The 23,739-nt window shown below is 52.4% G+C and overlaps 1 protein-coding gene across 2 annotated transcripts in view; it reads left to right on the top strand.

Moving 5' to 3' along the window:
- NOL10 (nucleolar protein 10) overlaps positions 1–23,739 on the top strand; it is a 98,075-nt gene that overhangs the window by 33,673 nt on the left and 40,663 nt on the right. For both annotated transcript variants that reach the window (XM_062208955.1, XM_062208956.1), the window contains 2 exons: positions 2,986–3,052; positions 7,944–7,996. In XM_062208955.1, the coding sequence (XP_062064939.1) occupies positions 2,986–3,052; positions 7,944–7,996 (120 nt within the window). The remainder of the gene's footprint in view (positions 1–2,985; positions 3,053–7,943; positions 7,997–23,739) is intronic.

The following is a 23,739-nucleotide window of genomic DNA, read 5'->3' as shown; positions in this document are numbered from 1 at the left end:
CACAGCAGAGAGCTGGTCTGGAAGAGGGGCAACCGGGACAGAATCTGGTGCCCCGACCGGGACTAGAACCCGGTGTGCCGGCACTGCAAGGCGGAGGATTAGCCTATTGAGCCGCGACGCCAGCCAGATAATCGGATCTTAGAAGTGACAACTTCTACAATGATTTCTTCTAATATTTTTCTTAAAAGCTGTATTTTCTTAAGAATATTTTGTTCTTCCTGACCTTCAACTCCAAGTGTCATTTTAAAAAGTAATAATCCTATATTGCTGCTTTGAATAGCTGTCTACTTTTCATTTTATTTAATTTTTGAAGACTTATTTATTATTTAATTTGAAAGGCAGAGTTACGGAGAGAAGTACAAACACAAACAGAGAGAGAGAGGTCTTCCATCCACTGGTTCACTCCCCAAATGGCTGTAGTGCCTGGGGCTGGGCCAGACTGAAGCCAGGAGCCTGGAACTCCATCCAGGACTCCCACATGGGTGCAGGGGCCCAAGCACTTGGGCCTTCCTCTGTTGCTTCCCCAGGCATGTTAGCAGGGAGCTGGATGGGAAGTGGGGCCGCCGGGACTCAAACTGGGGCTCATATGGGACGCCAGCGTCACAGGCAGCAGCTGAATCTGCTACGGCCCAGCAGCAGCTTTGCTTTTCATCTTAAAACCTCGGTTTTTTGAGAGAATAGCAAAAGGTTAGTTCAAGGGCAATTGACTTTCTGTGGGACCCCGTGCACATAGGAATCTGTGCCTTTTCACCTGTGTTGTTTTAAGGTAGTTCATTAAATGAATGAGAAAAATGCATACAGTGTAATATTAAATTGCTTTTAAGAGTTCTTTACATTTAATTAACCAGAAACTTAGCATCTTTTTAAAATTTATTCTTTTCAAGCTGACACACAGTGATTGTGAAACTTGTTTTTAAAAGCTCCAAGGAGGGGCCGGCGCCGCGGCTCAATAGGCTAATCCTCCGCCTAGCGGCGCCGGCACACCAGGTTCTAGTCCCGGTCGGGGCACCGATCCTGTCCCGGTTGCCCCTCTTCCAGGCCAGCTCTCTGCTGTGGCCAGGGAGTGCAGTGGAGGATGGCCCAAGTGCTTGGGCCCTGCACCCCATGGGAGACCAGGAGAAGCACCTGGCTCCTGCCATCGGATCAGCGCGGTGCGCCGGCCGCAGCGCACTACCGCGGCGGCCATTGGAGGGTGAACCAACGGCAAAAGGAAGACCTTTCTCTCTGTCTCTGTCTCTCACTGTCCACTCTGCCTGTCAAAAAAAAAAAAAAAAAAAAAAAAAAAAAAAAAGCTCCAAGGAGGGGAGGTCTGGCCTGGTGGTTAATATGCCCCTGCCCCACATGGGAATGCCTGGGCTTGGCGCCCAGCTCTGGTGTGGCCTTGGGAGGCACTGCTGCCTGGGGGAGACCTGGCCCCTTCTGGGCTCAGTCTTGGCTGTTGTGTGCATTTGGAGAAGTGAACTAGTTGGGGGGAAAATTCTCAAAAAAGAAGTTCATATTTGAAATGAAGTTGGATGGAAGATGCCCCGTCTCTGTACTGACCGCCCAAGGGCAAGTGCGCTCTTTGCTGGGTGCCGCTGCGCGCAGGGCGTGGGCGCTGCAGGAGCCCGCCACAGCCCGGCTGCCTGGCGGCGTCTCTGCCTTCTCAGGCCATTGCTGTTGGTGCTTCAGTCCCGGGTTAACTCGTGAGATGCTGACCTTGCTGAGCTTACTTTGTTCTCCCTCTGTGTCTGCCTGATTGCTTCCGAGAGCCTTGGGAGTCTGTAAGTTACAGAGAATCACAGCTTTGCTGAATTCTGGAAGACTTACTGTGGTGATTGCCTGGAATCATTTGTTAGCTTTGAGTGTCAAGAATTTTGAAGGTTTTCATAGTATGTCTGCAGCTTTTCTGGCCATCTGAACTAACTTATGCTAGAGCAATCTTTATTTGTAACACTACAAGCACATTTTCACTTTTAAAATGGCATATACTCGTGGTAAGGCAGCTGTGCTTCCCTCCTCCCGACAGGCAGTGACGTACCACCTGGCCTCCCGACTCCTGCAGGGCTTTGCGTGTGAATTTCCGTAGACCCTGGTCCCTTCGTTTCTGTTCCGAGCTGGTGGAGTTCCCCGTGCCCTTGCAGAAATGAAGGCAGCTGTGGGAGTCTCCCTGCCGCTGAGCCGTCCTGCCCATCCAACTCAACTCCCCTTGCCCTGGCAGCTCGCTGCGTCCTGCCTGTCTTCTAACAATGAGTTTCAAGTGTGAGAGCCAGCAGAAATCTCTCTGCACTCACATGAAATCGCTGTACTGTCACTGCTACAGTAAACTTTATTTTGGCATTTTTTGTCTCATGACTAAACACTTCCGCTTGACTAACACCCAGGTTACTTGCGTTTGCGTGCCTTGCTTGTCTTGTTTATCTTTCTCATAGCTTTCTCCACACCCAACTTCTTATCTCCTTTTTATCCCTTTTATTTTCCTTCTCATTGAATTTCTTCACATACAACACATTTCCCCTGCGTTTAAAGTAGTCGTGTTTTGGCCTTAGCTACGTAATGCCTGAGCCCTTACATATTTGTAGAATTGCATTTAGTCTTCCGACTCCACTGCTTTCCGTGTCCTCCTCAGCCTTGGGTGCAGGCGTGGCAGGTCTCCTCCTGTGGTCTCTGGTGCAAGCCGAGTAAACCGCACAGATGAGGCAGAAGCACCTTAAGCACCATTCTGTTCTAACTTGTGGGCTTTGCCTTTCAAAGTTCGCACTCATTTATTTACTTTTTGACAAGTCACCTCTCCTTCTTGGCCCGTTTCTTCCTCTCTGATACTGAGAAAATTTGATAAATTGATAAAACGAATTCCCTAAGACTTTAAAAATTTAAATTCTGTGAATTAGTTATTTCTTTGTATAGCATAGGTGGCTGAGTTATGCCTCCAGTTTGTGTCGTGTGACGTTGCCAAAATTGCCTGCCTTTAGCTATCTTAATAATTCATTTTTGCTTACATTTTAGGGGAAAATATTTACTTCCTTGGAGCCAGAACATGACCTTAATGATGTTTGCCTTTATCCCAATTCAGGTATGCGTTATGTAGCAAACGATCATTCCATGACACAAGTGTAGGCTGAATGTGTTTGGTTTTAAACCCCTTTCTTAAGACAGAATTTGGTTTGGTCTGGACAATTCTTGGATTTTTTTTTAAGGTGGACAAGTCAAGAACAGGAAGTGGTGTGGATGATTCAGAAATGGCACTCTAATGACTCAGGCCTCAGCCCGCCCAGCTGTCAGTAAAACTAGTACCAGCCTATAGGTGGTGGCAGGTGCAGTGCTATTTTGGTGTGCTCTGTAACGTGATTCATAGAGCAGCGTGTGTGGCAGTTGAGGTGAGGGATTGGAGCAGGCTGGAGCTGCCTGATTACACAGACGACACAGGAAGCCATGGGTTTTGCTCTGTTCTGTGTTGTCTACCGTTCAGCCGATTGCATGATGGATTTCAGAAATAGCAGTACTGTCAAGGCAGATCTAAAGAATTCAGGGGCATGAGAGACAGGTGAGAACAGTTCACTCAAGCAGTACCCTGAGGGCAGACATACTCAGGGATTTTCTTTAAAAGATTTATTTATTTATTTATTTATTTGAAAGGCAGATGAGAGAGAGAGAGAGAGCTCTTCCACCTACTGGTTCACTCCCCAAATGGCCACAAGGGCTGGGGCTTGGACAAGAGCCTGGAGTTCCATCTGGGTCTCCCACATGGGCGCAGGGGCTCAAGTACCCGGGCCGCCCCGACTGCTTTCCCAGGCACACCAGCAGGGAGCTGGAGTGGAGGCCGAGCAGCCAGGTCTCAGACCAGTGCTCGTGTAGGTGCCAGCATTGCGGGCAGTGGCGTAACCTGCTGCCCCACAATGCCGGCCCCTAACTGGTGACTTATTTTCTCCTTTGATGTTTTTCATCAATTTATGTTTCACAAGTGAATCTGGTTCAGATAGGTTTGGATAAATTTATAGACATGAATATTGAACATAACATTGAAAGGTTCCAGGTATAACATCTTTTATATACTAGTATTTTTGGCTTTAGGGTTAATGCCTAATGGTCCATTGTAAGTTGAAAATGTATTGACTGCAACTAAGCTACTAATGTGCAGCTTATAGCACAGTGTACTATAGGGCCCAGTTGTTTCTCTGTGTGATAATATGGCTGACCGAGAGCTGCCATACTCTACCCGGCTTTCCCATGTGGGTGCAGGGGCCCAAGCACTTGAGCCATCTTCCTCCGCCTTCCCAGGTGCATTAGCAGGGAGCCGGATCGAAAGTGGAGCAGCCAGAACCTGAGCCAGCACCCATTTGGCATGCCGGCGTCGCAGGTGGTGACATAGCCCTCTGCACCACAGTGCTGGCCCCACTCAGGTTGTTTTGAGAGAGAGAATCCAGCAAAGCGTGTAAACCCTATTATGTATGTACAGCCAGCACTTTTTTATTTTTTAAGATTATTTATCTTATTTGAAAGGCAGAGTTACAGAGAGGCAGAGGTGAAGGGCGGGATGGCCTTCCATCCGCTGGTTCACTCCCCAGGTGGCTACAACAGCTAGAGCTGTGCCAATCCAAAGCCAGGATCCAGGAGCTTCTTCTGGGTCTCCCACACAGGTGCAAGGGCTCAAGGACTTGGGCCATCTTCTACTGCCTTCCCAGGCCACAGCAGAGAGCTGGATTGGAAGTGGAGCAGCTGGGACTAGAACTGGCTCCCTTATGGGATGCCAACACTGCAAGCGGTAGCTTTACCTGCTACGCCACAGTGCCGGCCCCACAGCCAGCACTTGAACAGCATGTTAGAGAGAGTGGTCTCGCTGGAGCATCTTGAGAAGAGTGTGAAGATTGTTATTTATGCTGAATTTGCGTGTGAGTGAGAGAAGGCTCACAGGGAACGGGGAGAGGTGATCCCCATGAGAGCAGCATAAGCAGAACGCGAAGCCGGGGGACGCTGAGCTGCTGGGCGGAGGAGGCCTGCGAGCCTCGGCTCTGGTGGTGCTGGGAGGGCGGCGGTGGAGGGCGGCTGGCGCGGCTGGCAGGGCCCAGGAGGCGAGCGGAGGGGGTTGGCCCTGCCTGCCGTGAATAAGGCCTGTTCCGACGGTGCTGTCAGAAAGCAGGTCTGCCCGCTGTGCAGAGGTACATGGGTTTGGAACTAAGGTTGTGGGGGTGATGCTCTGAGCTGAGTGGGGAACTAGTGACAGAGAGACCATGGCTTCTTTTTCTAGCACTGGAGTAGTAGGAGGTGATGGGACAGGGCCACTGTGTGCAGAGGGGCTCAAACCTGGTTGCCCACCGTCCTCTGGGGAGTGTTTAAAGTACAGATCCCTTGGCCTCATCCACAGTGCACTGACTCAAGTGTCCAGGGCTAGGGCCCAGAGATGTGTATTTTTTTTTTAAGATTTTTTTAAAAAACACTTGGGCCATCTTCCACTGCTTTCCCAGGCCATTAGCAGAGAACTGGATCAGAAAAGGAGCAGCCGGGACACAAACCGGTGCCCATATGGGATGCCCGCACTGCAGGTGGAGGTTTAACCTACCACAGCCCAGCACCGGCCCGAGACTTGTATTTTTCCTACAGTGCGCAAGCACTCCTCACACCTCCAGCCCCGCACTGACCCACAGGCCTGCACTTGCGGCTGTGTCTGGTGTGCAGCGCGGACTGTGGTCTCGGGGTCAGCAGGTGTGCAGAGACATGGAGATGGAGGTGGTTCACGAGGTGGGACTCTGTGGCCGGCGGGCAGCACGTGAAGCGAGTCGAGAGAGCAGGAGCGGCCCCTTCGCGGGGTGGATGAGGAGGAAGATGAGCCAGCCGAGAGCTTGGTGGGAGCAGGCAGAGCGGCCATCAGCCAGCCACAGCTCGGAGGCCGCGGAGCCCGAGGCAGGAGAGATGCAGTCAGCACAGCCCAGCGAGCACGGGTCCTGGAGACTTGTGGCAGGGGCTTATCACATGTTCCAGTGTTGTCAGTGTGGGTGCTGGAGGCTGTCACCATTTATCATGGTCTTGTTACAGCCCTGTGTAGTCTGTGGCCTGCAGTTGGTGGGCTTTTTCTTTTCTTCTGTTTTCTTACCTCTCAGGTCCGAGTAGGTGGGTGGTTTGCAGGGTGGCTCACAGGCTGGTGTGTGGCAGCCTGGCTTAGAGCCGTCCTGGTGTTGGGGGCTGTCGCCATTCCAGTTACACACCGCTCTCCCAGGAGAGGTGGGCAGCTCAGGACCTTGTCACCTGCACTTCCTCTGTCAGGGTAGTAGGGGTGGACTTTTGTTCTGGGGAATTCAGGATTCAATGCAGGTGACCAGAATGGGGTCAGACTGGTTACAAAGGGGAGCGCAGCAGGTGCGGGTGAGGCTGGAGGGTGAAGAGCAGAGGTCACTGGAGGGCCCGGGGGTGCTGAGAGAATTCACTGCAGGAGAATCTCACCCCCTCGTTCTGCTTCTCCGGATGGTGACTTCTGAGGCGAGGCCAGTGGGCTCCTGGAATGTCTGTCGTTCTGAATGTCTGAGTATGTGACAGTTTCTCACGACAGCCAGTGTCACCTGAACTACAACTTAGGGCTGAAGAGTGGATTCAGGCCTGATGCGTGGCCTGCGGGCTCTCCGTGTTGGGTCGCATCCCAGCAGATCATGCGGGTGTCCTGCGCGATGGGGGTGATTCGTCCTGACAGAGGACTGATCGGTGCCGTCCAATGACCTGCAGACGGTTCACCGGGCACCGTGAGCTTGCCAGGGTTCCGTGCGTGGGGGATGAGCCCCCACGCGTGGTGGACGGCCTGCGTGTGGCTGATTCATCGGCTTGCTGTCTTGCTTTACCACACCTTCTTTCAGCTCCAGTCTTTGTTTTCTGCTGACTCACTGTGCACTTAATCATGTTTTAGAAAAGCGACAACCTTCTCCTTTATCTGCTCACTTACTCATTTTGTAGTAATCAAGTAATGGTGATTGTTCCGTAATGTATTTCTAAGCTGAGGCTGCTCAGAGCCTTGAGAAACCAGCCGCCTTGCAGCTCACTTTCCGGCCGCTCTTGTTGCTCACTCCCTGTCTGCTCCGTGTCCACACACAGCGGCCTGCCATGGGCCGGGGGCTTGCAGAGGCAGGGCGGCTCCGTGACTGTGGTGTGTGTCACACTGCTGACACGGGGAACTGGGGAGGCTTGTGTACCTCTGAGCCCCTTTCAGACCCAGGAGTCAGGACCAGAGATTCCAGAACCCTCAGTAGAGAGAAGAGAAGGCGCACTTTGGGCTCAAAAAAGACGTAATTGAGGCTTACTAATTATGCGAATTATCCAGCCTCCGCTTTATTACCTACCTTCCAGGGCTGTTGGAGATTGTACTTTCATTATTTTTTTTTTAAAAGATCTATTTATTTATTTATTTGAAAGTTAGAGTTACACAGAGAGAAAGAGAGAGAGAGGTCTTCCATCCGCTGGTTCACTCCCCAGTTAGCTGCAACGGCTAGAGCTGTGCCAATCCAGAGCCAGGAGCCTCCTCTGGGTCTTCCACACTGGTGCAGGGGCCCAAGGACTTGAGCCATCTTCCACTGCTTTCCCAGGCCATAGCAGAGAGCTGAATCGGAAGTGGAGCAGCCAGGTCTTGAACCAGCGCCCATATGGGATGCCAGCACTTCAGGCCAGGGCTTTAAAACCCACTGTGCCACCGTGCCGGCCCCTATCTTCATTTATTTGAAAAAGGGACAGACAGACAATGAGAGATCTTCCATCCCTGGATTCACCTTTCAAATGTGTGCAACAGCTGGTACAGCCTGGGCAGTGTGCACATGGGGTAGTCTGTGACTTGAGGCCCCCTGCCAAGGAGAGGCTGGGATTAAAGCCCAGGACACGACTCGTAGGGGACCTAGCTGGGCACCCTGTACTGAGTACCCTGGGCATTTCAAGCAGGTAGCCAAGAGCCCTTTTCTCCATGTGTTTACCATTTTCTTTGTGTTTATTTTTAGGAATGCTTCTAACTGCCAATGAAACCCCGAAGATGGGTATCTATTACATCCCGGTAAGTACTGCAAAGAGGAGAAGCAATCAGAGAGGATGAGCAGGACACTTAATTTTTGACTGAGTGTGTTGAAGGCCCAGGGGCCTCAGGCAGGGGCTGTATGAATGATACACAGTGCTATTGCTTGCTGGCTGAATGGGCTTCCAGTGCTTAAACACTCTTCTGGGGGAAACCATTAACATCAGGCTAAAGTGGGCGTCACAAGTTAGTAGTTATTCTTCAGGCTGCATTTGTTTTTGTTTCCAAGTATTTTAGAATCTTAACCCTTCAACTGTTAATTGTCAAGAGATCTAATTCTTAAATCAGAATCTAATACTCTCCCAGTCATCTCGTTGTTGTCTGTTTCTTTTTTACTTTGTCCAGTAAGTGCTGTAGAGGGAGTATTTGTTGTTAGCAAACTGCACGTGTGAAAGCGCACGCATTCATGTGTTCCTGTCACAGTGAGTGGAGGCAGAGGCGGGCTGCAGGTCAGCGAGGGGACGTGGCGTCTGCAGGAGCCGCAGCACTCTCTGTCACGCAGCTCTCTGAGTGCCCTGAAACCTGCTGAGCTAGGACTCCCCACAGAGGGTTGTTCCACATTCATTACACTTGTAGAATGTTTTCCCTGTGTTGTTTGTGCTAATGTTTGTTGACGTTTGCCTTAGACTAAAAAGTTTTTCCACTTCCATTGCCTTCATAGGGTTTTTCCTCTGTTCTCTGACAATTTGTCTAAAAAATAAATCTCATACATTTAAGCTATTTTAGATCGACTTGATCAGTGATAGCATGCAGTTAGCATTCTGTTCTTTTTTCTCCCTAGAGAATTCTCGTACATTCCAGAAGTTTCTGTACTTGTGTTGTTCAGTTTACAGTGGGAAATACGATCTGCTGTGGTGCGGGGTTGGCACGAGGCCTCTGAGTGGTCGCAGGACGTCCCCTGCTCTGCGACGTGGAGGCAGAAGAGCAGGACTGAGGGACGCGAACCCGTGAACCCTCCGTGGCGGAGGTAGAAGTGCCTCCGTCTGTGGTTCTCAGATGGCCCCGGGCATCTCCACAAGGGCGCTCTCCTGGGCTCTGACTTTCTGTGGCTTTGGGAAACTGAGCCCGTGGTTGGAAGCCCTCTGAGCTACTCCTTCAGGTTGAACGTGAAATGGAGGCCGTTCAGACAGGGAGCGTTTCAGCTTTCCTGAGTTGTGGTTTGCTGCTGTCCGCCAGACTCTGCACGGGTGCTGCTGCCGTGTCCCTGTCTGTCTCTTGCCTGGCAGTCACTAGTTTGGTGAAAGACTGCATGCACCAGGCGCTGTGCTTGTCCTGGCCGCGGGGCAGCGTACGGAGCACCGCTTCCTTCCCCAGGAGTGCTGCTAAGCACTGAAGACAGCAGGCAATTTGTTCCTTTCTCTTTATTTTTTAAGGTGAGTTTTAATTGTGTATTTATTTATTTTGTTTTGAAGATTTATTTATTTATTTGGAAGGGAGAATGACAGGAAAGTGGAGAGGTAGAGAGAGCCAGAGAGAGAGGGATCTTCCATCCTCTGGTTCTTTCCCCGAGTGCCCACAACAGCCAGGGCTGGGCCAGGCCAAAGCCAGGAACCAGGAACTCTACTGAGTGGAGACGTGAGTGGCAGGAACCCAAGTACCTAGGCCATCGTCGGCTGCCCCTCAGGCGCATTAGTAGAAAGCTGGCTTGGAAGTGTGGAGGAGCTGGAACTTGAACCAGGCACTCCGATATGGGATGCAAGTACCCCAGTCAGCTACTTAGCCTGCAAGCCAAGCCCCAGCCCTGCCAATCAATTCAGAGCCACGAACGCTATCCTAGAAGTAAGAAGGAAACTGGGAAAGCCCATGGGAGGAGCAGTCCAGGAGCTGGTGGGAAGTGTGGCTAGAGACAGAGACTGGGCAGAGGGGTCAGGTAGAGTGGGGAACAGAAGGGAGACTGGTCTCAGCAGTAAAGGGAACAGTGTGTACGAAGATCGGGAGAAAATAGCTCACATGGCCCAGCACTGGAGAGAGGACAGGAAGTTAGGGGATAGAGTGGGCGGGCCTTGTAAGCCTGGGGCGGGCATGTAGGACACAGCGTCCTGGCAGAGCTGTGAGCTGGGGAGTGATAGGATCAGATTTGCATTTTTGGAAGGAAGGCTTTGGCTGACACACAGAGGACGGATCGCATCGGATGCAGTCTGGCAGCAGTGAGAACAGGCCGTGCGCTCTGCAGACAGAGAGCAGCCATGCTGCCTGCGCCGCGCTCCCTGCTCAGCGGCTGTGGCCAAGGGTGCTGGGAGGAGCGCTGCGCTCGCTGCTCAGTGGCGTGGCCGAGGGTGCTGGGAGGAGCGCCGCGCTCCCTGCTTGGTGGGCTCCCTGCTCGGCGGCTGTGGCCAAGGGTGCTGGGAGGATGGGAAAGCAGAGGCCCGCCAGGCAGTCCCTGCAGAGTCTGCTGTCCTGGATGCCCAATGGCGTGTCTCAGAGGGATCACTGGGGAAGCCCCGTGTAGCTCACAAGAAATGTCCCCCTTAGTCCAGCGCTGCAGCCTTCTCCCAGGGTCCAGCCCTCTGGGGAATGATGTCAGGGGAGGCAGAATCAGTCAGCTTGCCCCTCACGGACCCCTCCATCGTGGGCGAGGTCTCTGTCTTCCTCTTACGAGTGCTTCCTGTGTTTTGGTCCTCAGCGACTGGCCATTGATGCCGCGCATCTGAGGTCGCTTCCCCTGGACAGAAGTAGGCGGATCAGCTGGGGCAGGGAGAGTTCTCCCGATGGAGTGGGGAGGCCGGCGTCGGAGGAGGTTGCTCAGGAAGGAAGGCCTCGTCTGGGAGGCAGGGAGGGCTGCTGTGATGGGCCCGTCTCACCGGCCTGCGGGCGGCTTGTGGGCAGCCAGGGTGGACCTGTAAGACTTGTCAGAGTTGGGAGAGGCTTGGTGACCAGCTGAGTGTGGGGTGGGAGGCCAAGGAGGGAACCGAGGGTGGCACCCCTGTGTCTGCTTGGGCAGGTGTGTGGTGACTCCCGCCACCCTGTGTCTGCTTGGGCAGGTGTGTGGTGACTCCCGCCACCCTGTGTCTGCTTGGGCAGGTGTGTGGTGACTCCCGCCAGTCATTCTGAGTCCCAGAGCAGGTGGGGACACTGAAACCTATTTTCCCTGTAGTATTTTCTGCATTTTGTAAAATGGTTTTACAGAAGCTGACACAGCTGTTAGATTCAGTGAACAGTGTAGGCACGCTCCTGTTTGTTCTGGTTGTTTACGAAGTGTAGTTAAGGACCACCAGACCCACTTCGGTAGTGTGGTGACTGCTGGTATTGGATGTCTCCTGTTCCAGTTCCGTCAGTGTTGTGTGCACAGTCATATGTGACGTACAAACTGTGCCCCGGTTTCTTCAGTTCACCTTAGAAATTCTAATTTCAGAAGCTGAAATCCCCTAAAACAGTCTCAGTTATGTCCGTTGTATCTTACTGGGGGTCGTGACACTTAGGTTCCCTCAGAACTGCCGGGGCGTCAGTCACCCCTGGTCCTGGGTCTGTTTCTAGGTGGGCTTCTTGCTGTGAGTATCGGGGGCTCCAGCAGCGTGAGCGAGAGGGGCCGCTGGTGAGAAGCTGCGTTCTGTCCTTAAGAGCTCTCGAGTGCCAGCTTCGTAGCAGGCTGAGCAGGGAGCCGTGGGGCCGGCACGGCCACTCCCGGCTGCCCGCTGCCCTGAGCCGCCGTGCTGCCCCTGCATGAGCTTTAGAATGCCACTCACCACTCAGCCGTTCTGTGTGATGCTCTTCACAGCAGGAGAGCCCAGGGGGCTGAACGCTTGCCATTCTTCCTGAGATTGTATCACACTTCCCGAGCTGACATTTGGCTCGAAGGCTGGGGCGAGGCCCTCGGAGCCAGAGAGGCGTGTTAATGCACGACCTGTGCCAGGTGGAGGGGGCGTGGACTGATTTGTAGCAACATCCTACCCATCAGGTGGGAAGTGCTTTCTCCCCTGTGGGGCGGCCTGAAGACGAAGGCGGCTTCACGCTCTTCCAGCTCGCCCATCTTTCTGGAATACTCCAGGTCTGTGTAGACGAACGCCAAGATCTGTGTAGACGAACACCATTCCTGCCGTTCCTGATTTGTGCACCCCTCGACCTTTGTGACCAGGCGGATCTTGCCAGCCCGTGTCCCGTTTTCTCAGAACTCCCCTTTTCTCCCCCCTCTCCCGTCTCTCCGTCCGTCCCTCCCTCCCTCCCTCCCTCTCTCTCTCTCTCCAAGACCAGGTTTGTTGTCACTTGTGTGTTTGCTTCAGGGTCTCATCCTCAGCTCCGGAGACAGGCCCAGCGATGATTCTTGAGACTTGGTTTTCCTCTGAAACATAACTTCATTTTCGGTTAGTTCATTATAATGAACACCGCTGGCAAGCGTGTAGACTGCCTGGGGCCCCCAGGCCGCTGTGGCGCCCACGCTGAGACCCAGCGCCCGCCCAGCCTTGTTCTGTTCAACGCTCCTGAGTGCGGAGCCCCGGCTTTCCCACGGCTGCGGCGGCCGAGCCTCACCTGTCCTCCGTGGTCCACCTGTGTGCTGATACATGGGAGTGTGAACTTGGGGGGCAACATGAGAAGAAAATATGTTGCTTTTTGTTCTGGAAGCTACTTGATTTAGAAGAATAAAAGTAATTCAGTTACTGAAGGGTGTTCTTTGGTTTTTGGGGTTTTTTCCAGCTTGCACTTTCAAGCTACTCTAACCATATATATTTTATATATTTATTTATTCATTTGAGAGGTAGAGTTATAGACAGTTAGAGGGAGAGATAGAGAGAAAGGTCTTCCTTCCCTTGGTTCACTCCCCAGTTGGCCGCAACGGCCGGAGCTGCGCCGATCCGGAGCCAGGAGCTTCCTCCAGGTCTCCCATGTGGGTGCAGGGCCCAAGGACCTGGGCCGTCTTCTATTGCTTTCCCAGGGACATCAGCAGGGAGCTGGCCTGGAAGAGGGGCAGCTGGGACAGAACCAGAACTCATATGGGATGCCGGTGCCGCAGGTAGAGGATTAACCAAGTGAGCCACGGTGCCGGTCCCTGCTCTCACCATTATATGCAATGTCACTGGACCCAGTTTGCAATACTGGCAGTTAAGTATTTTATTTTAAAACATTTTCTTAGGATAAAGTTTCTGTGTCATTTGTATTAAAATGATTGGGTTAGTTATAACAGATTGAAAAGTCCGCTTAGCCCACTGTGCCGCAGTGCTGGCCCAGGAGAGGGTTCTGAATGGTTTTCAGCACAAAGAAATAACGGATATCTGAAGTGCTAGATGCTGGTTCCTCCTTGGTCTGTCCAGGACTTGGACCCAGGCCCTCTTCCCTTGACCTCCAGGTGTCCATGTGCCCTGGGGCTCTGTTCCTGTCCCTCCTATTTGTGTCCTCTCCCCAGGCAATTCATGTGTCCCTCTGCTGCACGGATCGCTGTGTGCTGGGGACCCCCACACCGTGCCTCCCGCCTTGCCCTCGCTCTGGGCTGCAGGGCTGTTTACCCACTGGCCCACTTGGCTCCTCCACTTGGGTATGTGACAGCACAGCACATGGAGTGTTGCCACCGCAGAGCTTCCGGGCCCGGCTCCCCACTCACCTCCACCTGCCAGGCTCCCGTTTCAGCTGAGGCTTCGTCATCCACACGGCCGTTTACCATGCATGCTCAGAGCGCAGGAGCCGTCTGTCTGTCCTCTGCCCTCCACTTCACTCTGCCTCCTGCAGCCTCTTCCAGAATGTGTGCCACACCCAGCTGTTCCGCAGTGTGCATTCCTGCTGCTTCGCCATAATGGCCTCTGTAACTTTTGTCCCTCTGTTAGTCTTTCTTCCATCCCACAGCCAGATTGGTTTAAAATATAGAAAGATAAACACACACAAGCTACACTATTCTTCTGCTTAAAACTTCCAGTGGCTTACCATTTTGCTTAGAACACCCCAGCTCTTCTCTTAACTTAAAATGTCCTGCATGACAGAGAAGGGAAAATAGATTAAAAAGTCAGTGTGTGGGGCCAGGGCTGTGGTGTAGTGGATAAAGCCACCTCCTGTAGTGCAGGCATCCCATGTGGGCGTGGTTCAAGTCCCAGCTGCTCCACTTCTGACCCAGCTCTCTGCTGTGCCCTGGGTAAGCAGTGGAAGATGGCCCAAGTGCTTGGGCCCCTGACCCGTGTGGGAGACCCAGAAGAAGCTCCTGGCTCCTGGCTTCGGATCAGCACAGCTCTGGCCGTTGCAGCCATTTGGGGAGCAAATCAGCGGATGGAAGACCTCTCTTTCTGTGTCAACTCTGACTTTCAAATAAATAAATTAACCCTTTTTTTTTAAGATTTTATTTATTTATTTGAGAGGTAGAGTTAGATAGTGAGAGGGAGAGACAGAGAGGGAAATCTTCCTTCCGTTGGTTCACTCCCCAAATAGCCACAACAGCCAGAACTGCGCCAATCCGAAGCCAGGAGCTTCTTCCGGGTCTCCCACAAGGGTGCAGGTGCACAAGGACTTGGGCCATCCTCCTACTGCTTTCCCAGGCCATTGCTGAAAGCTGGATTGGAAGAGGAGCAGCTGGGACTTGAACTGGCACCGATATGGGATGTTGGCACTGCAGGCAAAGGATTAACCTACTGTGCCACAGCACTGGCCGCAGTAAATGAATCTTTAAAAACAAACAAACAAACAAACAAAAAAAAACAGTGTGTGTATTTATTCACCAAGAATATGTTCAGTTCTGTTTTCTCTCACCCAGCAGGGGCCAGATCTCTATAAGCCATTAATCCATTCACAGACAGCACCAATGGTCAGACCATTAAACTAACTTTCCATCCAAATCAGACATCCATTACCTAAAACCGAAACATGAAGTTATCAGAGAGGAAGACTGAAATTAGAACGACAGTCCATGGAGACCCAGGGAATCTTGGGTCCAGCTGAGAGCCAAAGAGAAACTGCGGGTTGAAGCAGCCCAGGTGAGGTGTGCGTCCGCTAAGGGGCTCCCCTGGGCCTGCCTGGCTGGGTCAGGCGTGTCCACCCAGTGGACGTCCTGCTGAGACCTCCAGAGTTGTTCAAGGATGATTTTCCAAAAGTAAGGGAAATTGCAACTCTTAAATAGATACAAAATAAAATTAAAATTTTAATTTTAATTTAATGAAGGAACCAGGTGCCTGCTATAACCAATCAAAGGAGAACTCTAAAAGAACACATTTTACATGGAACAAAGTTATATTGACTCGGGAATGTGCAGAACGAAATGGGCTTTTCCAAGGATGTGGGGGACCAGCTGTCCAGCCGGGATTATCCACCTGGTTGTCTACTGGTGCTTATTTTGTATTTGCTTCTGGTTACCAGCAGTTTGTAGTTTAAAACAGACCCTGTAGAATCTTGCACAGTGTGCCTAAGACCTGGGGTTTGGCCAGCTCAACGTCAGCAGCCTGTTTGGTAAATAAAGTTTTATTGGGACCCAGTGTACCCACTCACTTATATATTGTCTATGGTGGCTTTCTGACTGACTGCGAAGTTGAGTAGCTGTGATAGACTCCGTGTCCTGTGAGCCCCCAAATATTTTTCCTGTGTATATCTATCTCCTTCATTATGCATGTCTTTCCCCATTCTTATATAAAACATGGCTGCAGGGACTTGTTTGTGCCTTCCCATCACCTCCACAGCACCTTAAGCAGTGCTTACCCACTGCAAGAGTAATCTGATTGCTAAATGGGGAATCTTAGGTACGGTTGTATGTTTTACAATGGCTGGTTTGCAGTTCTTTTGACTGTCTTACAGCAGTTTGGAACTTTGCATTTGTCTGTTGCTGCTACCCCTGTTGAAATACAAAAGGGAAGAACACAATGTGGAAGTGCCAGAGTGCAGTTTTTACGCAGTGTGCTCATGGAGGGCGTTCTTGTCAGGCCGATGAGAGATGCAGGTGATGGGAGAGTTGTGGCTGGGAGTGCTGCCAGATGTCTGAAGTGACGCCTGGGCCAGAAGATCCGTGGTGGTTCTGTTAAGAGGATAGATTAAACTCTTTCCTAGAAAAATAAGAATATGAAGGCCCATAGCATTTGGCTTTTGTCATAGCTTTTTTGGAATTTGTACAGAAGTTGGCTTTGCGTCTAGAGTGGGAGACTTACCTGTTTTAAAGACTGGAAGTGACAGTGCTGGCTGTCCCCCGTGTGCCTGCCTGTTATTCTGACTGACAGCGTTGGCTGTTCCCCATGTGTGTGCCTGTTCTTCTGACTGACAGTGTTGGCTGTTCCCCATGTACCTGCCTGTACTTCTGACTGACAGCGCTGGCTGTTCCCCATGTGCCTGCCTGTACTTCTGACTGACAGCGTTGGCTGTTCCCCACGTGCCTGCCTGTACTTCTGACTGACAGCGTTGGCTGTTCCCCATGTGCCTGCCTGTACTTCTGACTGACAGTGCTGGCTGTTCCCCACGTGCCTGCCTGTACTTCTGACTGACAGCGTTGGCTGTTCCCCGTGTGCCTGCCTGTACTTCTGACTGACAGCGTTGGCTGTTCCCCACGTGCCTGCCTGTACTTCTGACTGACAGCGTTGGCTGTTCCCCATGTGCCTGCCTGTACTTCTGACTGACAGTGCTGGCTGTTCCCCACGTGCCTGCCTGTACTTCTGACTGACAGCGTTGGCTGTTCCCCATGTGCCTGCCTGTACTTCTGACTGACAGTGCTGGCTGTTCCCCACGTGCCTGCCTGTACTTCTGACTGAGTTGCTGGCGCTGCTGTGCTTGCTCCTCCTTAAGATTTGGGTTTGGATATGGACCATGACTGGCCCAGTCAATCCATTTCCATTACAAGTCAACACTGCCGATTCGTTTATGTTTGCTAATTTGATATTCTGGAGCGTTCCCCAGATGAGAACTATCCTTGGCTCACTAGTGAGTGTTGGAGTGGCCCCGAACGTGGGAGTGTCCCTGGTGAGTGTTGGAGTGGCCCCGAACGTGGGAGTGTCCCTGGTGTGTGTTGGAGTGGCCCTGTACATGGGAGTGTCCCTAGTGTGTGTTGGAGTGGTCCTGTACATGGGAGTGTCCCTGGTGTGTGTTGGAGTGGCCCTGTACATGGGAGTGTCCCTGGTGTGTGTTGGAGTGGCCCTGTACATGGGAGTGGCCCTGGTGTGTGTTGGAGTGGCCCCGAACGTGGGAGTGTCCATGTGGAACCCTGAAGATGATGGATAGCGTTTCCATCTTCTAAGCAGAGAGCTGTTAGACGTACTGAGAGAAGTGGTTTTATTAGACATTGCTGTTTGGCGGTGCCAGTAACAACATAATCTCGAGTTGGAGAGGTGGGGCCAGGTGCAGAGGAGCCTGTCCCCGGGGAGTTTGCCAGCGCACAAAGGACATACAAGACAGAACATAAGCTGGACAAGTAGTTGCTGAAATGTTTTCCGCACGAAGGATTCTTCTGTGTGCTTTACGGGAAGGAGGAAGCTTCTGCAGCGTGGCACACTGCAGCTGGAAGGGCTCTTTGAGGTCTTCTAATCCAGCCCCTGATTTACAGCTGAAGAACCAAGCTACATGGTCAAGGTCAAACGACAAATCAGTGGCAGAGCTGGCTCTAGGAGGCATTTCTCTTCCTTCTTAAGATGTATTTCCTTCTTTCTTTGAAAGGCAAAGTGACAGAGAAAGGGAGTGGGAGAGAGATGGGGGTGGGGAGAGAGATGTCAAGAAAGTCCATGGGACTACTCCTTAAATAGTCGCAACAGCCAGAGCTCAGCCAGGCCAAAGGCAGGAGCCAGGAGCTCCGTGTCTCCAGGGTGGGTGCCGGAGCCCAACCCTGCAAGCAATCATCCACTGCCTTCCCAAGCACATTAGCAGGAAGTTGGGTTGGAAATGGTACATCCAGTTCCTGAACCAGCTCTCAGTGTCTCGAGTGGTGGCTTAATTTGCTGTGCCACAACACTAGCCCCTAGATTGCACTTAATTCCACATTGCATAGTAGAAGGAACTGAGGTCTTGGAACTAGGCCCAGAAGATTTATTTTATTTATTTGAAAAGCAGAGTGACAGAGAGGAAAAGACAGAGAAAGAGATCCATCAGCTGGTTCACTCCCCCACGTGGCCACAATGGCCAGGAGCTGGGCCAGGCTGAAGCCAGAGCCTGAAACTCCATCCGGGTCTCCCATTGGGTGCAGGGGCCCATACCCATCCTGCGCTGCTTTCCCAGGTGCCTTAGCAGGGAGCTGGGTCGGACGCAGAGCCGACGGGCGTTGGGAGCCAGCAGCACTCTGATCTGGGATGCCGCCCCAGGTGCGGTTTAAACCACTGCAGTCCCGTAAGGCGGTGAGGTGGAGCAGACGCGCTTAGTCGTTTCTCCTGTCCCGCCAGTTTCCCGCGACAGGCAGCATTTGAGGAGCCTGGTGGCACAGACTCCGGATGAGAGTCGTGGCCTTACGTGGGCGTGGTTTCCTGTGGGTCTGCAAAGGAGTATGCACTGACCAAGATAAAGGGACACGAACAGGCCGTGACAAGATCCCAGATGTGGGCCAGGAAGATACTGTCACATCTGTTACTGGATCATAGAAAGTACAGTGGGAGAGCGCTGCTGCACACCATTGATTCTGCCATTAAAGACTGAAGCAGAAGCAGCGGTGAGATTTGGTTGCCAAAATAAGAAATGGGATTTTTTTCAAGTGAAGTCCATTTCCCCCATTATGTCATCAAAGCTTACTCTTCATAGGAAATACGGTGAAGACGAGTGGCAGGAAGCCCAAGCAGCCTTCCTCCACCCAGAGGCAAACATTTATAGCTATATTTTTTTTAATATTTAATCTGAAACATTGTCAGTATCATTTCATATCTTGCTGTTTACTTAATATTTCCCTGTGTTCTTATAAACTCTTGGAAGTAATGAAAATGTAATTGTGTATGGGGATATAAAAGTGATTTCAGTTATTTTCATAATATGTAATGATCAGGAAGAAAAAGCCAGCTGTGGTCACAGCAGTCAGAGACATTCTTGCTAACATTTTTGTTATGTTTTCTTTGCATTTGGGAGTAGTTTATTGGCTGTTGATCGGGTTTATAGACGAGGCTCACTTAGCTGACATGGCTTTAAATAAAGGCACTGGTGGCTGGAATGAGATCTGGAATGGGAGTGAGGCAGCCAGGTGCAGTTTTGTGCCGTCTGCTCCACTCTGTGGGCCATGTCTTGGAGTAAACTTGATATGGGAGCTTTCTCAGCGGAGAGAATTCAGCCTTGGTTCCCCAAAGCATCCAGCACATGGGATCACGTACGTGTAGGAATCTTCTTTGGGATGGTGCTCGTTCTGCACCGACGTTGGGAGAATTGAGAAGACAGGTGCTGCGTTACTTTTGTGTCTGTTGGTTCCCGGCAGCTCTCCTGGTGACTGAGCAGGAGTTAGAATTCACGATGGGGATTTTGCGGGCGTGGCCGCTAAGTGTAAGCCGTCCGCTGCCTCCAGTTCTGTTCCAGCCCCTGAGGAAGACTCCAAAGGGATGTTCAAGTTTAATTCTGGTTCTGCCCCGTTCGGTCTCATCTGACTTTAGAAGCTGATCTCTGTGTAATAGGTCAAACCAGTGAGCAAAAATCAGAAATATTACATGCAACAGGTGGAGTAGGAGAAGGGAAAAGGTTTTAAAGCTGTGGTTAGCAAGTTCAGTGTGGGCAGTCGGGCTTTGCAGCCACGTATACAAGAAGCACCTCTGGGGTTTGGTCGTCTCTAAGTCAAAGAACGAATGTGGAGTGGACACCCCCCCACCCCCCACCGAGTGAATGCTGGGGGGCAGGGACAAGAGGCTGTGGCACCGGGGCTGTCTCCTGCTCTCAGTGTGCCGGGGGCATCCACGTCCACTGAGAAATCAGTTAGCATTGGGTTACCAGGCCCCATATAGGGAAGGCACGTCTTTAGGATATAGGAAGAGAATAAAATAATGAAATAAAGGCGCTTCGTATGAAGTGAACAACATTGTGGGGCTGGGTGTTGGCCACGACTGATGCCAGTTGCCGTGTCCATGTGCCGGATCGAGGTTCAGTACCCAGCTCTGTGCCGACCCCAGCGTCCTGCTCGTGTGCCGGATCGAGGTTCAGTACCCAGCTCTGTGCCGACCCCAGCGTCCTGCTCGTGTGCCGGATCGAGGTTCAGTACCCAGCTCTGCTGCCGACCCCAGCTTCCTGCTCGTGTGCCGGATCGAGGTTCAGTACCCAGCTCTGTGCCGACCCCAGCGTCCTGCTCGTGTGCCGGATCGAGGTTCAGTACCCAGCTCTGCTGCCGACCCCAGCTTCCTGCTCGTGTGCCGGATCGAGGTTCAGTACCCATCTCTGTGTCGACCCCAGCGTCCTGCTCGTGTGCCGGATCGAGGTTCCGTACCCAGCTCTGTGCCGACCCCAGCGTCCTGCTCGTGTGCCGGATCGAGGTTCAGTACCCAGCTCTGCTGCCGACCCCAGCGTCCTGCTCATGTGCCGGATCGAGGTTCAGTACCCAGCTCTGCTGCCGACCCCAGCGTCCTGCTCGTGTGCCGGATCGAGGTTCAGTACCCAGCTCTGTGCCGACCCCAGCGTCCTGCTCATGTGCCGGATCGAGGTTCAGTACCCAGCTCTGCTGCCAACCTCAGCTTCCTGCTCGTGTGCCGGATCGAGGTTCAGTACCCAGCTCTGTGCCGACCCCAGCGTCCTGCTCATGTGCCGGATCGAGGTTCAGTACCCAGCTCTGCTGCCGACCCCAGCGTCCTGCTCGTGTGGCACCCTGGGGGGAAGCAGGTGGTGCCACCGCTTGGGAGGCCTGGATCGATCGAGCTCCAAGCTTCCGCCATGACTGGGAGCTGATCGGGCATTTGGAGAGTGACCCAGAGAATGGGAACACTACTCACTCGCTTGCTCACTCTCTCGCTGTGCTCCCCCAGCCCCACATAGATTAAAAAACCACGTTCTGAAATGATGAGCATTGGACCGAAGGAGAAAATGTTTGTGACTGAGAGTGCGAGAAGAGGTGTCAATGAAGTGCTCACCTTTCAGAGCTTCTGTAGAAACAGATTTGATTGGAAATACTCACTTTCACTTGCGTTGAATTATGGATATTTTAAGCTACCTGTGTATTGAAGTGCCTTGGGGACGCACACTTGAACTTAATTCTACAGGAAGGGCATTGTGAGGGTGAAGCCTGGGGCGGGCATTCAGCGCCGTGAGAAGCCACGTCTCTTACCGGAGTGGCTGAGTTTGCGTCCCAGCTCTGCTTCCAGTTCTGGCCTCCTGCCACTTGCACCCTGGGAGACAGCAGGTGATAGCTCAAGTTCTTGGGTCCCTATTACCCACTTCGGGGACTGGACTGGGCTCTGGCCTTCTCGTTTAGCCTGTGTCAGTCTCAGCTATTGCAGGCATTTGGGGAGTGAACCATTGGATGGAGGAGCATGCTTGCTCGCTCGCTCTCTCCCTCTGTCTCTCTCCCCCTCTCTCTCTCCCTGTCTCCCTTGCCTTCCCTCCTTCCCTTTCAAATACATAGAGAAAAAAACAATGTAAATGGATAGGATGTCTCAGGGAAGGTAAAAGACCCAATTTTATGGAGAAAAAAAACGTGAGGCACTTCCAGGCAGGGCCCAGCAGGCTCCTGGAAGGCAAGCCCCACGTCCCGTGGGTTCTCTTTACCCTCTCCTAATTAACGAGAAGGGAGCGGGTTTCCTTTGAGAGTGCTTCCTTAGCGGCCCCCGTCGGCGGTGGAGCTGTGGTGAAGCTGGGTAGGAGACCTGGTGTCCTGTTTGTCCCGCTGGCTGCTGGCCTGTTCCTGACAAGCGGAAGTGAGGCCCCCGTGGCAGGTGGCAAGCACACGCTCTGTGTCATACAAACAAGTTGTTTGCGACTTCGCAAAAGGGAAACGCGGGCTTCCTATTTTAATCTAAACACTTTGAGGCAGGAGCGGTATCTGTGGCATTTTTCTCAACAGAGGAAATCCGCTCCATTTCCCATCGCGATTTATTGGGTCACGAGAATAGCAGACGCACAGAAAGCATTAACGTGTGACAGTCAGGAAGTCATTTTCTGAGCATCCTGTCACATTTCCAGACGTTCATTTCAGCTCTGATTGGGTAGAAATTCCTGTCCCCTCCATATGGAAATATGTGATGCACGTGTGACATGTGCCGTATTGTGTGGACGTGTGAGGTGACTTATTTTTGCTCAAACAGTTCTACATCCTGCTGCCTGTTTTCCTCCTCTTGTGCTGCTTTGAATCGGAACTGACCTTGCCTCCTCGCTCCGGCTCCCCCTCCTGCGAGGGGCTTGCCAGGCCGACCTCTTCACCATTCTTCTGTGGCCAAGCCAGAGAGATTCCTCCATGTCTTTGTGTGGCTGAGGAACACCCTCCCAGGGCCGGCACTGTGGTGTAGCGGGCAAAGCCTCTGCCTGCAAAGCCGGCATCCCACGTGGGCACCGGTGCGGGTCCCAGCTGCTCCCTGCTAATGCATCTGGGAGAGCAGCAGAGGATGGCCCAAGTGCTTGGGTCCTTGCACCCACGTGGGAGACCTGGACGAAGCTCCTGGCTCCTGCATTTGGATTGGTCCAGCTCTGGCTGTGGCGGCCATCTCGGGGAGTGAACCAGCGGATGAAGACCTCTTTCTGTCTCTCCTTTTCTCTGTAATTCTGACTTTCAGATAAATAATAATAATAATAATAATATTCTGCTGGGTGGATGTACCACAGTTTGCTGTTCCAGTCCCCATTGGCATCTTGGTTGCTTCAGGTTTTGACAGTTACAAATTAAGCTGCCGTAACAGCCATGTGCAGGTTTTTGTGCAAACCTGAGTTTCCAGGTCCTTCGGCTAGATGTCAGGGAGTCTGGTGAGCTGGTTGTGTGCTAACGGTCCTGCTTAGTGTGTGAGAAACTGCCCAGCTGGCACCCGGAGTGTCTGAACCATTTGTATTCCCCCCTGCAGTGAATGGCGAGTTCCTTTTGATCCATGTCCTCGTGAGCGTTTGGTGGATGTATTTTATTTTATTTTATTTTATTTTGTGTGTGTGTTTGTTTGTTTAGAAAGGTGGAGCAGTAGAGAGGGAGAGAGAAACACAGAAAACTTGCATCCACTGGTTTGTTCCCCAAGTGCCCACACACTAGGGATGGGCAGGCCAAGGTAGGAGCCAGGAGCTCTATCCAGGCCTCCCCTGGGGTTGCAGGGACCTGCAGGGTGCATTAGATCCAAGCAGAGCGCCCAGGGCTCTTCAGCTGTCCCAGCAGCTGCTGCACCACTGCACCGCTGCCCCCGTCCCGCGTTGTGCATGTCAGTCATCGTAACAGGCGGGTGGTGGGGTTTCGTTGCTATTTTAGTTCAGAAAGATGGTGGCATCAGGGAGATGGGTCTGTACACAGCGAATTGAATCAAGACTCAAAGCTTCGGTCAGACCAGTCTGCCTGGGAGGAGCTGCTGTTTGCCGGTGCCGGCTAAGGAGCAGGAGGCAGGGCCGCAGGGGAAGCAGCGTTTCGGCACCAGGGCTGGGGCCGCAGCTTCGGTGCTGACTTTGAGGCGAGTGTGCACCTTGACAGGTTTTATGCAGGGGCTTGAGCTCAGAGCGGAGTGTCGGAGTGGGCAGCCTGTGGGCAGGGCGTGCCAGGTGAGGACATCTTGTCGTGGATCAGGACCGTGAGAGCCCCGTCCGTCAGCGGACATGCTAAGGGGGAGCACCGTGTAGACGACATTGGGGGTACATCCCTGGAGTTTGGAAAGGCTTGGGAGTGGTGGGCGGGAGGAGGGGAAGGCCCTGAGTGGCACCCTTCACACAGGGAGGTGGGGGAGTTTCTCGCTCACAGCGATGAGTTACACTGCTTCCTGGCAGAGAGTTCTCATCTTTTTTTTTTC

This window comes from Lepus europaeus, chromosome 13, assembly GCF_033115175.1.
Source record: "Lepus europaeus isolate LE1 chromosome 13, mLepTim1.pri, whole genome shotgun sequence".
Classification (NCBI taxonomy): Eukaryota; Metazoa; Chordata; class Mammalia; order Lagomorpha; family Leporidae; genus Lepus; species Lepus europaeus.
The sequence above is the reverse complement of the archived record's forward strand: the minus strand, read 5'-3'. Positions and strand labels throughout refer to the sequence as shown.